The following is a 17,415-nucleotide window of genomic DNA, read 5'->3' as shown; positions in this document are numbered from 1 at the left end:
GCTCCCCGGTATACACGATGGTCACATAATTTGGCCCCGGCTCCAAAGTTACCTTCACAAAACCAGCAGTATTGACCCGGTGATTATCATCATAGGTCTAGTCATGTCAAATCATGTCAAGGGGGCGGGGTAGGCTATTGTTGGATCCTTTTAGATGTAACCTCGAGTGATTTAAAAAAAAAAAAACACCTCACCTGTATCCTAGCCACTTTACAACATCGTGTATCAGTCTTGTATGCAACCTGTGTCGTATTTGTTAGAACCTTGGTAATGTTCATGGAAACGTTCAAATATTCAAAATCAGCATAAATTGCACATGGAACTGTCATCTATCGTTCAACCGCTGGTAATATCACAACCTTTTTTCGGCTTCTTTCACAGTCGTCCGCTTCCGCTTTTCACTGATTCTGCCGCAGTAAATATTATAGTCCGTGTTCAGCTGATGGGTGCTAAAATTATACATAAAACGTCGTCTGGGAGATATCCTACTTAATCTACTGGCATGCCATTTGTGTAATATCTTTCCCCCATACTTAATGATACCACGAATCCGCAATCTGCAACAATAGCAACTCAATATTAAACTACATTCATGCGTATTTGTAGATAGTCGAATAGGCTGCAGACGATTGTTCCAAACAGATACATCAACGGTTATGCCAGGATTAAGTGGCGTAAACTTACTGACGTCAGCACGTTGCGCAGGAAATTCTATGTTGCACAGGAAATTCTATGTTACCAACGAAATTCTATGTTACCACAGCTAAGCTCGCACAAATATCATATTGGATTTGATCCCGGACGAGTCATACCAAAGACTTATAAAAATGGTACTAACAGCTGCCTCTTTTGGCGCTCAGCATTTAGACACTAGTGTTAGGACTGGTCGCCTGGTGTCAGGATAATGTGACTGGGAGGGACATTATGCTTCATGTCTGAGGCATGATGCCCCAGTGCTTGACAGCACTATAAACTGTCACACTGCAGACATCGTAGCGATATGTCCGAAAAATTGTTAAATCTACGTTAAAAATCCAAATGACACACACAGACACTTTGGCCCCTGTCCACACTTCTATTTTTGATCAAACTTTCATCATCTGGACGAATGATCCTGTAAAAAATGGGTCCTGACGAATAAAAGTTTTAATGTATGAATTTATCACACTTATATTTTTCATACCATATGATGTCATAGTGTAAAGAGGTTGCCAATAATTAAGATTTCGACGATTTTGAAAGAACGCATATTAGAGAGCTAACCATTTCTTATTGTAGTAATGTTATATTTAACCTTAATGACTAAACAAAATTCAAGATGCTTAAATATTTATATTACAAGAATATTTTAACAAAAATATTAAATATAACACTGTACATTGACTGAAAAACTAAGAAATGAAATCAGATGTGGTCAATGCACGGTTTTTGCACAAAATATTGGTACATAAGCTATTTAGTTTATTGTATGCATAAATCAATTTATAGCACCACGTGATTTCCAGATACAAGGAGATGATTCTATCTTGTGCACTTCAGTGCTTCGTCTGGGTTTTAGATGTCGAATTATCCTAATTGCAAGTATAAAAGTGATAAAAGTGCAGAGCCACTTACGGGCTGAAGAATATTAGTTTTTGACATTTATGTCAAAATAAATACTATACTAAATATTTTATATTGCTGAATTATATCTTTATATTTCATAAAAAGTATTTGAATTCAGCAATTTAAAACAAATATGAGTAACTTACTTGTAGAACCGCAAAATCAGCATTAATTCGAAGTTTAAGTTTAACACATTTCTTTATCTGAGTGTCAAAATAAAAATATAAATATTTTAAATACTATTTTTGTAAATGTCTTTAATCTAAGAAAAGAGATAAAGAGAAACATTTTTGACATAAGCGTCAGTTCAACATTTATAAATGTCATCCTTGATTAACTAAGAATAAGCTTAAATTGAGTATCGATAAAGACAAAGGAACTGATCGTAAAAAGTATTTGAATTCAGAATTTTTTAAAAAATATATGAGTAACTTACTTGTAGAACCGCAAAGTCAGCATTAATTAGCTTCAATAGTCTTTCGAAGTTTAAGTTTAACACTGCTTTATCTGAGTGCATACAACATTCCATTTGTTTTTTTTTCGAAGGCAGCATTATGCATAAGTTAAGGAAATCCTTTTTTTTTATTAGGTGCATTTTGTCTCAATGATATGTTCAGTTCTATATGATTTTAGCCTTTCCTCTTGATAAAAAACTGCTCTCTGCATCTTTTATAATTTTGATCCTAACTTTATGGACAATTTTTATTTACTTATTCTAACATTTATACTAATTTATGTACTGAACGTATTGTACAGATTGTATCTTCTATCAATTTTTTCCGTAATAGTGATAAATCACCATCTTTTAAAATTATCTTTTCTGGTACTAAAGAATAATCTCTAGATAGTCGCTCGAATGTGTGCTTCTTCAATGTCCAACATATGAAGTATCACTACCCAAAACATTACATTTGCTTAAAGTACTTTTATTTTGTTGTGTGTTTGCCTAATATTTGACATATGGCCCATGATACAAATCGTTAGTATTTCTTCTGGCTCACAATTATTAAAAGATTGGTCATCTTATTTCCATTCTTACAGCACATCTTTCCAAGATTAATTTTTAGTTTACTCTTTCAAGCTTGAAAACATAATTTGGTTTGCCCTTTAAATGTAACACACCTGCTCAAAATATTCCATCAGTATTATGCCTTTCAAGTCTTCTAATTAGATACTATTGGATCTCCTAAAAGAGTTTCCTCTGATAATAAAAATATCTTCTGTTAAAATAAGAAGATATCATTTTGCACGAATAAATTGATATTTTGAAAGTCGAACTTTCTTGCCTATTATATAGTTAGGAGTTACATAGATGTATGTTGTGAGAAAATTACACACCTACACCTAATATCTGTTTTTAGGGGCACCGCCTTTAAAAGCTGCTATATCTTTGGGTATATTATATGAAATATTGTACCCATCCATAAGGATTGATAAGATATCTACCCATTTTCTGGTTTAAATGGATCATTTGCTTCACTAACTTACATGAAAATCTTATTCAAACTTGATTATATTGTGTTCGGAAAATGTTAATCCCTTCACTATTTTAATTTTGTCGTGAGAAAGAGTTATAGCATCCTCCTGCTTATCCTATACTGCTTAAGAGTCCCGACGTACTGGTTTATTTATGCGCTAGGTTGACTGATGCTTTGAAAGCCACTATGCTTTCATAATCATTGTATAGATTTCTTAAACTTTGTTTGCTTCTGTTATTTCATTAACATTGAATGCTAATTATTTAATAATACCAAAATCCGTCTTATTACCTTTTGTCCTTGACCTTTATTGAAAATATTAGAAAAAGCTCATATGCTTGCTAAGATTTGTGAATTCACGAGTACAGCCAGCTCTAAGGATTATGACGCTTCTGGTGTTCCTGGGGACAGGAGTTGTTTCACTTCCTTAAGTCACATTGGCCAGCATGTCGTCTCATTTTATTCAGTTACAAGGCCCACTAAGACTCCCACCACAGATCCGAGAAACGAGAGGCTAAGATTTCCGGAATTTGAATAAACTATAGTGATTATATACTGTCTCCTCAGAATTACTACGGTGAAACGAAATATCGCATTACTTGTGAATATAATCAATTTCAGCTCATGCTCTCTTCCCATAAAATTTATTCTTGGTACAGAAAGTTTTGCTCATTTGGTGTATAAAAAATAAGGATATTAGGGAAGAAATATAGGTGCAATAATATACATTTTTTGTTATGCTTCTGATATGGCACTTACTCATGATGCATCAAAGAAATCTCTCATGTCTGCTTGAATATTTGATATCAATATTCACAATTTTCTAGACTTATTATAAATATTGGAGAAACAAAGTTGTTTTCTATTGGAAGTAGTTCTGATAGTAATATGAACTATATTCCATAATATAAACGTAAATGGGGATGTATTACATTTGTTGTCTTAGATGTTAGGTTTTCAGCTAATTTGGAAACAATTACATCTCTTACTTACCCATCTAAAATTCGAGAAAATAAAACCTTGCTAATTCAAGGGACTAAAAGGTCCATAACCCCGCTATAATCATAGTACTAATAAAAAGTTTAGCTATCTCCATAATTAACCATCTTGTATTGTCATTACCAAATCCACCTACACATATTCTCTGTCAACTAAATACACTATTTCACAAGTTGTATATACCATGGGAACAGAACTAAACGAAATATTGCTGTGAAGGGTTTTCACGAAGTGGGATTAAATATGATTAATATTATTAAATTTTATGAATGTTTTGAAACTTATTTGGCTTAGCAGAATGTTAACGACTTACAATTTTTAATATCAAATATTGATAACTCCTTTTTATTTGGGATTGATTAAACTAACTCAATCAAAACGGATTTCAATCCTTTCTGGAGACGGTTTTTTTAAGCATTTCAAGAACTAAATAGACTATTCAAATTGGTCACAGTCGAGCAAATTTTAGAAAAACACACATGGTTAAATACCTACAGTACAATAAATGGAAGAAGTGTGTACTATTAACTATGGCTTAAGAAAGGCATTAGACTTGTAAATGATATTTTCAATGGAGACGTTTCACGGATACATTTTGACAATTTTGCATCTAAGGGATAGCCAACCGATCACAAACTTTCTCCTCCATCTTTCCAATGGGGCTACACGATCCCCCTATGCAGCAGCCAGCAGATAAAGCCCCCTCTCTCTTTCATGGGGCGGCCCATCACTTTACCGTTCGCGCATATTAAAAATTAATTAGAAAGGTTACAATCCTAATGACGATGATTGGAAAAAATAAGTGTAAATGGCTCCTTATAGGAAAGACAAAACATTGTGGACAGCAATATGTCAACCAGTGCTGTAGGATACACGATGACATAATTAGAAAGGAAGAAAGCAACGTTCCACGTGAAGTATCTCAACATGGCGTTCGTGGAAAAATACCTCTATGTGCCGCACATGGTAGTCAAAAGGTGAGTTAGGTGCAATGGTATGAACGTTCTAAACTCGTCGCAAAAAATACAAAATCAGAAATTTCCTGATAGATATCAAATTATACTTATATAACACCACTATCTGAGATCAATGAACGGCGACGTAACTGCATCCTAGCAGTACTCAGCCGCAGGACTGAAAAACTGCGAAATGATCATTCATCGAAATATTTACAAAACAGCGTCGTAGGAGGAGGCTATAAAGACTCACGAGACCTCGACCACATACAACAAGGTAAAGTCACAGTTGGCTACAGGGTAAAATGTATTGTTGATAACCTAACAGGTGATGGTGCGATTACACAGAGTGAACAATTGGATCATTCGACCGAACAGCCTTTAAAACAGTCGAACGAAAACTGTCCAGTACCATAGTTTTGGTTAAAAATGGTAAGGTATGTTAGAGACAGACAGGCAGACAGAAACATATATATATATATATATATATATATAAGATAAAAAAGGCCGGAAGGAAATACAGTAGCAATCAGCTACTGAACCTTACAGAGTAACTGTCCTCTTTGGTCTACACAAAAACGTCTGACATGTATCTCAAACCCCAAAGAGACTTTTTAACGATCCACATACTTATTCACGATGCCGCGAATTAATTTTCTGTTGACGGGGCGGCATAAGTGTACCCGAAGTGGTAGTTTTAGATAAAACAAAGACGGATTTATAGTGGCAAGATAAGCGATGTTCGAGCGTCGTCCATTTTAGCACTTTACCCCCACTCCCCGAAAAAGTTCTCTTATCAGAATAAAATTTGTTTCTGTCAAACATTCATGTAAATGGATTGTCCAAGACAATGTTGATACAGTACGTGAGGAACGCGGTAAAGGTCTATCGGCTGTTACAACAACGTCTAAGTCAAACACGGGATTACTTACTGGCATGGACAAAGTTTATTACGACAGGGGATATCCTGCAACCGGTGTTATATATGGCCTTCATCCAATCTATGAACCAATGAAAGGGTCGCTGCAGCCAAAGAAAACGTCTGACACCATTAACTATGTGGCTGCTCGCGTCATGGAGCATTTTAGCGGGCTTAACGGTCTGGAGACTGGAGATCATATCCGAATGGGAAATGCAAGTTAGAGAGATAGGAGATACTCTAGAAGATGTTGCTGAGTTAGAACGCAACTTGAAAACCCCTATTGTCACAAAGACTATAATCGGCGAGGCTTTTTATGGCACGGGAAAATACAGAACATCCAGGGGGTTACTATACATCGTGGAGCATAACGCACACTCGTGGTCCAGTTCTCTCCAGTTTCTGCTAAAACATACCATTAAATACTACACCAGAGACATTTATCGTGCAATCAAAGATGTCTTAAACAAGATCCGGTCTCGATCTGGTTTCCAAAATCCGACCATGAGTCAGATTTTGATCAGTTAATGCTATCAAAAGCTTTTGCTACCGCACTGAACATCTTCAACAGGAGTTTATCAAGCACGTGTACATATACGCGAATGTCTGTTGATTTATATTATGCCAGGAAGAAACGACAGGAAACCAACTCCGAAGAGTTTTCCCCAGGATATCCAGTGATTATTCGTCGAAAACGGCCACGGAGGTCTCTCGAACACAAATTATAACCCGAATGATGTCGTTTCCGTAGACATGTTTGCTCGCTACCCAGTGAGTTTCCTTGAACGTGGCGAAGGTGAACCATATTTTACCAGGAATGGTCACCTTACACACGAACTGACCAGGGTTTCAATAAATAGTTTTCCACCAGTGGATGCTGACTTAACTGGATTTTACTTGATTGATCGGTTTGAGTTCGACGTTCACCCGTGATCACTGCGTGGTTCGGGAAAAACTTCTGCGAGGATAAATGGGCTCCGATAGTTCTTCTGAGGTTCATGCTGGACCAGAACATACTTACGGCGCTAACAGTGGCAGAGACTATTATAACGTACAAACCACAAACAAATATGGCTCCCAGAACCTCTTGCACAAGCAGCTGGCAAGCAAAGATTACCCTGAAAAGATTCAGTGGCCAAGGACAAAGGAAGAAAAATGATTGGGAAATTTACACAGGGTGGTTCAACGGATGGGAAACAAGTTATCAGCAGGATTCTTATCGATCGCGCTGAGCTTGATTTTCTCACAGCAGATACTATTCGCAATGGAATATTCGTTTCATAAACACAAGTTGCTTGCAACGCTTGGCACGACAGTTGTTCGCCTTTGTGGATAATCTCGTACACTGATGGCGAATCTCCACAGTACGCTCTCCTAAAGTCGTCTATATTACTAGCAAACTGGGATATCTCGTGTATTTGCTTTCGAGTTTAGTTATTTCATCAAATAACTGACCTAGGTCATCGGCGTCCATTATTTGATAGCTACTGCCCTTAATTAAAATAATAATCAATAATTTTTACACCTACCTCAAAGTCCATGTTTATTTTTAAATGATTTTACAAAAGTAGATAGTAGTGCTCAGATGCCTAATAATTGGTACTCCTTGAGATTAACAGACACACATGCCATGATTAGGATGTTGTATATATGGTTTTATGGCCAATACGAACGTATAACCGATCAGTGTTAATTATGCTGAGTGAGGCCAAGCCCCAATGATTCCATATGGTATCAAACGACAGCCAAGCTGGATCAAAGACCGCTTTAAACAAACATCAGCCTACTTCTCAAGGAAATTATGGGTCTAATAGTGTAATTAATATCGATCCATACAGCATCAAAGTTGGCTTTCAGTTACATATATACAACCATCCATGCTCTACTGTCTTGCTTCTAATATGCTTTTTTCCACGGGCCTGACTCGCACATGCATTGTCTTTTCCCTCCATGTCATCTGTTCAACCAATATATCAAGTTAACAACACTTTAGATCCACGAGTGATGCCCCCCCCCAATCCCATATATAGAAATAATTCCATTTATTCTTAGACCCTTCAACCCCGTTTCAAATAAAGTATCTCTTAATATCGCAAGAGAGCAGCTCGTCTGAGTCTGGTCAGATTTCGTCCTGTTTTTTGCATCAATTCTTCCTTGAGATTGCGACACAAAAATTGATTCTAAACAATGGTACTTTACTCGCTAGTAATGTAGGTCGTAAGCAGGGCGCACTCAATACTCACAATGTTTTATCCTAGATGACATAACTTTTACTACATGCAAACATTCTAGTGACGAGCCGCCCCATGAAAGAGAGAAAAGGCTTGGTCGTCTGTCTGTTGCAATTGGGGGTTGGGGTGGGGTTTGGGTGTGTGGAGGCTGGTCGCGTCGGCCCATGGGAAAAATGAAACATGATTAAACATATACATGTATGCATGCTTAGATATGAAATGCCAGTATGCATGAGATTCCTCTTTATATTCATTGCTGGTTCACTGTTATTGCCAACAACTTTATAGTTGGTATTTACTCCACTTAAAGACATCCCATAATTAGGAAAGTAAACTCTACTCACGTTGGTTAGAGTTGACGTTTACGGAACACACAAATATGTTTCATGGTGCTAAGTCAATTGGGATAATGTGTCATGCCCAGAGATACACAAGTGACCTGGACTGATCCGAATGCAAGATTCGAACTTGCAACTTAAATGTACGGTGTTGTATTGTATATTAGTATATTTCTACCGTGTTAATTTATTGTCCTGCTCTGTAGTGTATGGTATTGTACTACATCGTATTGCTTTTTATATTGTATCAATATTTTGTTTTTTTAAATTGTATGGTATGACATTATTCTGCATTATATTGCAACTAAAGAAGGAATTTCAGTCACAATTAAGCCAACATTCCCCCATTATGCTTGGTGCCGATGGACACAACTTCACTTTATACATGTCCCTATTTCAGGAGTACCTGATACCTCTCAAGGAAACCATCAACTGAAGCTAAAAATCCAAATTCGGGACAAACGGTTGACGAAAACACAAGTTTTAGCAATAGAAGAACGTGCATTGAAGGCAATCTCTAATAAAGACAACAACGATACCAAAGCAATAATCCAACAACTTATTGCAATAGTGACGGAAGAAATGGAATGTCAGCTGATTGAAATAACAAATGGATGCATTGCCCTCGTAATTGTGACCAAAGATAAAACATATTGTGAACGTCTGTACCAGAAAAATAAGAACGCGATTAGAGAAGGTATTAGAAAGTGTTTGTTGACACTGATAAAGCAAGTGACACGCTTAAAGATGGACTTTGATCATTTTAATATTCACCTGAAACTAGAAGATAACGAAGAGGCAAATCAAGAGAATAAAAGAAGGTATGATCTATGTTTGCACGCTTATATTCGTTTGTATTGAACTAAACCTAGAGAATGTGTTATTTGTGCCTATGATTTTAGTGATTATTTGTTTGATTATGGTGAGTAATTAACCAATGTCTAGAAGCAAACGTCATAATGTACAGTATTCACGAGACTATATGGTCGCATAGACAAATAAGCAAAATAAACCTCCCTCATTTATAAAACATAAAGACATCTCTGGAATGTATGAGTAAATAGTATTTTGAGACGGACCAAGTGTTTTGATCGTGTTTTGTAGTGCATGGTGTAAAGTATCAATCTTGCTTTATCAAAATGAATGTCGTTCAGTTCTCTCTGATACAACCTTGAGATCGCTCCAGAGGCCTAGTAGTTAGAGCGTCCGCCTCAGATGCAGGAGGTAGTGGGTTCGATCCCCGACCGAGTGAAACCAAATACTTAAAAAATGGTACTTAGCTGACTCGCTTGGCGCTCATCGTTAAGAGATTAGTATTAGGACTGGTTGCCCTGGTGTCAGAATAATGTGACTGGGTGGGACATCATGTTACATGATGCCCCATTGCTAGAGATCACTATAAACTGGCACATTGCAGACATCGTAGCGATATGACTGAAAAATTGTTAAAGCTACGTTAAAAATTCAAATCATATCGCATCACATTACAATCTTGAGCGATAATTTTAACGGTAATATCCATCAATGGAAGGTTCTAATGTATTTGTATGATTGATATATCCTCCTGTAAATTTGTTGCTCCATAAATACCTCTTGAGCAGGAAATATTGTGAATGTTTTAAATTATAAGATGTAATATTGTCATCTGTGTTATGTCTAGATTGCCTAACTATGAGTGATATTCTCATAACAGTGCCCTTTAAGGACACCGTAACCTGTGACATAATATACGACGTAGAGTATTTACAGGCAAAATCACGTTCAAGAGAATTCGAGTTTATTTGTCAATGTCATTTTCACCTTTAAAGTCCGCAGGAGTACCACACTAAAAAAGGCTACTTTATATGGTGTTGTACTCTGATATCTAAAAGTAGCTTTCCAGTTTAGTGATATCTTGTTTGATATCTAAAAGCAGCTTTCCGATTGATTTGGCTGTTGAAAAAGTACATGCATGTAAATATATGAAGACATAACTTAAATGTCTTCATATCTGAATAACTGACGTTCACTTCTGTATGTGAGCAGTATGTACAAAAAGGCGGTTCCGAACACAAATATGATATTTTTACTCTTGATCTTGTTTTTGAGGTAATTCCGAACACAGTGTGGTGTGTTCTGATCCGCCTTTATAGCCTGACAAAAAAATCATAGCCAACTATTGTGATGTCGAAATAAAATTTATCACCCGGTCCTCTTTTCTCTTCCTTGATAACCACTGATGTCATCGATCCAAGAACATCCCGTAAATAATCTTTAACATCTAATCTAATATCTTTATGGCTATACACTAAAGTGTTAACACCATCATGAAGAACCTATTGTTTACCACCTTAACAGGATAAAGCCACTTTGTTGAGTGAGTATCTAAATATGTTATGACTAATTCGATCTAATCCAGTTTACGCGAAAAAAATATTTCAATTCTCCTAGCGCTGTCAGGTAATGATCGTGCGTCAGCGATTTTGTGACAATAACGTTTCTGGATTCCTTTGGCGCTCTTTTACCATCTCCACCTGCTAATTTAACGGAATACATCTTCTTAAACCAAAAACGCAAGCTATGGGCACTAATTTAGTCTCGTCCTTAAATGCTACAATCACCTTCTTCTTAGAGCCATTGTGAAATTTAATCGAATTAGAATAATCTGAAAAACTGAAGTAATGCTTGTCCGGGAACATGTCTTCGTACACATCATCGGTTTTAATCTGGTGACAAAAACTGTCCGTGTGGGTCAACAACAACTTGACAGTTTTAAATATCGCGATTTAACATGCCGATAATAAAAATCATGCATGAGCAATTTCGATAAATCTAACATACTAAACCAGCAGTAGATGGGTTTGCTCATCACCACCGATTTAGTTTTCGGTGAATCGCTACTAAAATTTCGTCGAAGTGTTTCATGCTGGCAAACGTTAGATCTGCTACTAACTTATTTATCTAATTCGACATCTACATTTCTGATATTTTACATAAATTTGCCAAACACTGAGTGATTCAGCAACTTGAAAAACTCTGCTCACAACTACTCGTAGCTAACGTACTTTCCGATGTTTTAAAATGACTATAAGTTTCTAATCATCTTATTTGATCAAAGTTGAGCACACGATGAATCCTCACCAATTCGACTCCCAACATGAGATTTCTGTAATGAATGACATACCGATTTTATGTCATGAGCTTAGGTACTAATTTAGACGTTTTTCCTCCACATTCTAATGTATTTTAACAGTAGCATATTAGTGCTCATCATGTCCTCAGTCACTGTTAAACTTTCTGGTGCTAGTGGGTAATCATTATGTTTTCGTGGAGTTCCTGAAGATAAAACAAAATTGCCTTCGAGAAAGTATCCGGTGCCAGCATCGCTGCCAAGGATATTCACTGTAAATTTTTCCGGATTTATTCCTGAGAAATTTCCGACAGGTGTCGGTTGTGACATCGCCCAGTCATAAAGATTTTTAGGATCGGGGTATATGATATAATTGGATTCCTCATTAGGATGGTAATGAGATAAATATTTTATACTGGTTTTCGAACGTGTGTGAATAATAACGCTGATACCTCTTTGAGTTCCTTTTTCGACGAAATTGAACATCGGCAAACAAATTTGAGGTGTCCCCTTCTGATTTTCTGTGCAACGTCCCATAATAACCTGGCAAGGAATAATATCAGCAAGGATCTAATCCATATTAAATTAAACACACTTCCCTGAAATTTTCTAAAACATCTGCGAGTAGCAGTACATATGTAGGTAAATATAAATCACGATAATCACCCATAGTAATCATAAACACGTTCCAAAATAGTATAGGATGAGCATAATCCGCCCCAGTAATATTGTAATCTGTCAAGGAGCTGTAGAATTACTCTTTGGTTGATTAAGACACCCCATCAAAGCTGCTCCAATTATCCATGAAATGGTAAGGATAAATCTCCTCGCGCGTGACATTTTCTTTGGTATGTTTTAACTGTTTTCTGTATTTGCCGAGGTCGTCTAACTGAAAACTATCAATGAATCCTTTTTTTTGGCCTAACGAAAACGACAAGTATTTTTCCATATTGTTAGGGATACCCTTGATTTTCTGCGAAAAATTCCCAAAACATTTGACGATCAAATGCGAATCATATCAGCACAGATTATAAATCACCACATAAAGGAGTTAAGTTAAAAAAAATGTAAATTACACGCTGTGAGCAGCTCCCAGGTATTTGCTAGTGTAATGAGTATGATAACTCACTCGGTAATTATCTAACATGTTTCCTCATATCTAGCAATCCACAGTGTTATCGAAATCAATTTTGTTTTGCTTAGTAAGAATCAATGGCTCGCAAAATCGAATCCATTTATCCACTTCTGCCAGTAAATCCAGCACGAACGTCTAGACGCAATACAGACAATGATACAGTTTGACCTCGGAATTATAATTTGTGCTGATGCAAACGATTTTGCACGCAAAACTGCATGGCACATACTGCTGATACGGGATAGTGTACGTTTTTCATCGGTATGGTCCTGATGACCCACCGACATAATAAGCGTTTCGAAATAGACGTACACCACAAAAGGAATCCTCATTTAACAACGAAAACTTTTGTAGGTTATTTTTGTTCATTATATCATCTTTGGGAGGTGTCATCACCTGACTCTGACGCAATCAAGGCCATGATCGTTTAATTTTTTTGACTTGTAAAGCGGATAAACATTTTTTTTTGCAAAACAAAACATCGCCATTTCTTTTTCAGATACTTGCTCGAATTTTCTCCGAAAATGTTTTAATCGAACGTTAATGACCATCCTTGTCATACTTGTGAACGTATAGGAGATTAACGGACACCTCATAATGACCGGCTAATCTGAGTGGATAAACACTATCGTTATGCAAATTAATTCTGATGTTATCCTGCTTTTCAAATTTTGAGATCTGTACTAGAAATTCCATCGCGATAAAAATTAATGATTTATCCAGTCAGGTTTTTATTTTGCAGTGGCATGAAGTTTGGATTATACCGCCTATTTAAAACATTAGTTAGCATTATTTTTGACATTGAGACAGCCTTGATTTGTCGCTCCGAGCTGATTGTACTTGGCTGTTTTGACGACTAATTATGTAATCCCTACCATAACCCACCCAGAACCACAATGCTGAAGTTTCTCTATTTCCTCCAATAATTTGTCGTAAATCAATTTCACGTTGGCATCCGCCGCGTTAAAGAGGGCTATCTGGCGCGTAGCAAAATTATAATCGATCTCATCCTCGTTCATTTGTCTAAAGAATACCTCCACGATCACATTACATTTAATGCTGCGATGTTTCTCCAACAGAGAAGCCAAAATCCTTTGTATATTGGCTTTCGACCTAGCAGCGATAGCATCGATCGGAACAGCATTCAAAAAAGCGTAAAGCTGCTCTTATTGAAACCCACAAGAGCTTGGAATCACTGTCTGATCTACATGGCGTACACATCACTGGCTTTCTTTTATTGGTTGTTGACAAACAAATTGTGTTCCAATTGAATAAAATAAGTATAGCATAAATAATGAACCTAGCAAAATTTGATCCTCATACTCTTATGGTACAGAATTAGCTGCCAGAACCCGTCGATGAATTGGTGCTAAAATATATCGAATAGCGATTTAAGTTATATTCTTGAGTTAATTGTTTTCCGATGAGCCTGATTCTAAGCGTCATGTCTACGCCACTCATCAGCGACCGGTACAAAAATATAAGCAGCAAGACCACATTCAAAATAAACTAAAACGGTTTAATTTGACCGTACCATTATGAGAAGAATTTTACATTTTGCTTAATAGCATCACACCCACTCCATTCCATGGCAGAATGAAATTTATTAAATTTGATTATGTATTTCAACGTATTTTTGACGTGATGGGATTACCCAAATGCCGGGCAAGAAACGTTTCACCGGCTTACAATAAAATAATTTTTCATAGCGCTTGCGCCTCTGATCACGCCGACATCGAACGTGTTATCATCTAAGACGCAAGAGTATCTGATGTGCGAGCACATCACATGAACTTCTCAGTCTGAGTCTTCAGCAAATGTCTTCGTTGATTCGTCGGAAGCAACAAATTAAATTTATCAGGATAACCAAACCATTTGACTAGCGATTTTGTCCTTCTGGTCGGAATGACTTTTTCTATTCGGAAAATTTCCTGGTGGGTTTTTGAAATTCCTGTTTGCAGAAACAGCCTTGAAGGTTCTGCTGTCGCGTCTTACGGCGTGTAGGTAACAGGTATTTTTGTTTTAATTTTATCTACCACGAATGTTTCTTAAGTCCAATTGAGCGTGTATTCTTTTTCAAACGTATGCCCGCTGATTATTACCTGGTCTCTCACGTTAAATTTGTGGAATGTAAAAAATAAGTCGTCTGTTTATGCCTTGTGTGATTATATTCACGTACAATTTCTGGTAAAATGTCTACATATCGGTAGTGTCATCGCTAGTGAACCTTTTCCACATGCGGTGTTTCTAACGTCCTGTTAAAACTCTCGATCACTACAGGTTTACCTTGGTTTTGTGTGCTTAATAACGTGATTGTATTTTTGGGAAAATATCCGAGACGGTTCTTTGTAACATTTTTCTCCATAGTATTTAGCGTGTCGATGACAGAAGCTTCTTTTTTATTTTGTAAAGGCACAAAACAGGCGAATTTGCTGAACACATGAATTATAGTGAGAAAATATTTCATTTTATCATTCGAGAGCTGTAATCTCTTATGTCGACTAAATCTACTGACCTAATATCATTTACCCCTAAAGCAACGACTTTGCGCCATGGAAAGTTTTCGCACGGGTTCGTTCAGCTCTTCGGCAAGCTGTGCTCTAGCGTCTACACTATGCAATCGGCGCTCTCCTGGTGTACTGGTGCCCACTCCCAATTTATGTTTTGGTCCTATCATCCGGTTGCGGTTGACTAGCTCTCAAAAATGTTTGGGTTTCAAATCCCCTAAATTGTTTAAAATGACTTTATCGCATCCAGCCTTATCGTCCGAGTGATCCTGGTAACAAATATCGTGTCGCATAGCAGTAGCATCGACGCTGTTATAAGGCTCTTAACCTGGTAACGGCTGATTGTTTTCATTTAGTTGTTCATAAAGAGGATTCCACTATTCGTTTTTTTTGTGTGTCCGGGTAATGTCCAACCTCTTCTAGGTATCAGTAGTTTGCAGATGATTTTGTGGATGTCAGTAGAAAACACTTCACGATTTTACGTCCTCCACATTTTTCACATCTGCCTAGACAGACATTTAATTCAATGCTGATAGTGGCGTTGCTCGTATCCGTCCCACAGCGTTAATAATGGGCGTGCATATTATAATTATTAAATATCACATAAACACAACCTTTATTGATACCACTCGGGATTTATTCCTACCACCCACAGCGCACTTAAACCTAATCATTTGACGATTGTTTTAGTTCTCGTCCTGGTCTTACACCTTAAGCACCAAGAACGGTTGTTTGACGACATTTTGAGTATATCATCATGTTGATATTAAATTCAACACCGCTGCTACAGGATGTCACTCTTGGATAAAACCAATGCAATACCAGAAGCAGGTGTACTCGTCGACGTATTGAAGCTGAAGCGAATTGTACAAAGGTCCATTTATAGCTCCTGTTACCAAATATCGAATCTCATCGTCTGGAGGAGATAAACCAAAATAATCAAAATATTCCACATCCTTTTGGGCAGGATCGTTTACTACAGCTACCCAGTGAGTCCCATTACCATCTTAACAATGTTGAGCATTAATCACACAACTTTCATCCGCATGAATTGTATCCTGGAGCTGATACTTAGAAGAAGAAAACAAAAAACACATAAAAATTGTAATAAAAATAGGAATGTTTTCGATGTCAAAGTTAGACAGGTGTTTTAGCGCGTCCCCAGTAATGTCAACCAGCTTCCTTTTCTTGTCTTAGTTGTTTTCCTGAAACAACATTTCTAAAACCTCTTAACGTTCCAGGAAGTTAGAGACCTCTTCCACAGAGAACATTACCTAAATGCCCCGGTAATAACGACCTTGCAATATCTGCTAATAACGTTTCAATAAAGCTTCTTGTTTGGATAATTGTCTTGCGAAGAGTTTGAGGATTAACCCTCTTTTATCCTCAGGGTGTTTAGTTAACTCAGATACATGACGAGTGGCCAGCTTGAATTTATGAAGACCGTTAGGAGCAGAGATTACCGGAGCCGCATCACGTTTAATCGACATGGATGTTTTACATTGCCTGCTATGGCGATATTTATCTTTTCTAACGTATGTTTTTTTGTTTTGTTACGGTAACCTGTAGGCGACGTCATGATCATTCTCATTCTTCTTGTTAAGCCATAACCTTTGATCGCTCTCTCTCTCTCTGTAGCTCCCATGGCCTCTCCTGCTCCTGCAGCTTCACCAATAAGTAATAATACACACGCTAAAAATTTAGCGCCATGAGTTTTTATCACTGAAAGAATAGCAGAAGCAATAGATCCACCATAAGTGGATCGGCCTTTACTGTGCCCACTTACGGCGTCGCTGTGGTATTTTATACATAATAAATGAGATATTTTTTAGACAATGATCGCTTACACCACTACATTCATCTTTCCGTTGAGGACGTCTCACGTCATGAACCGATCGGAGGTGACAAAAGCTTAACACGTGTAATCCACAAAAAGGGCTGCTGTCCATCGAATTTCACGATCAGCGAGTGAATCTTTGACTCGTTGGAGTTGTTTTGAAACATCGAAATGAAACATGGGTAATAACGCTGCAAAATCTTCTAAAGAAATTTGAGTGACTGTATCCATGTCCTGGTACTTTTGCATGGTTGCTATCAGCATCATGTACGTTGGAGTGTAATTTCTATTAGCGAAGTGG

At 37.1% G+C, this 17,415-nt stretch overlaps 1 protein-coding gene across 1 annotated transcript in view; it reads left to right on the top strand.

Moving 5' to 3' along the window:
• Positions 1-17,415, top strand: part of LOC149800906 (uncharacterized) — a 76,092-nt gene that overhangs the window by 39,140 nt on the left and 19,537 nt on the right. The window contains exon 7 of the mRNA XM_089956752.1: positions 8,927-9,347. Coding sequence (XP_089812878.1) covers positions 8,927-9,347 — 421 coding nt within the window. The remainder of the gene's footprint in view (positions 1-8,926; positions 9,348-17,415) is intronic.

Source organism: Sinohyriopsis cumingii, chromosome 4 (assembly GCF_028554795.1).
Source record: "Sinohyriopsis cumingii isolate HCF-2022 chromosome 4, ASM2855479v2, whole genome shotgun sequence".
NCBI classification, from domain to species: domain Eukaryota; kingdom Metazoa; phylum Mollusca; class Bivalvia; order Unionida; family Unionidae; genus Sinohyriopsis; species Sinohyriopsis cumingii.
This window is presented reverse-complemented; position numbering and strand designations above follow the sequence as displayed.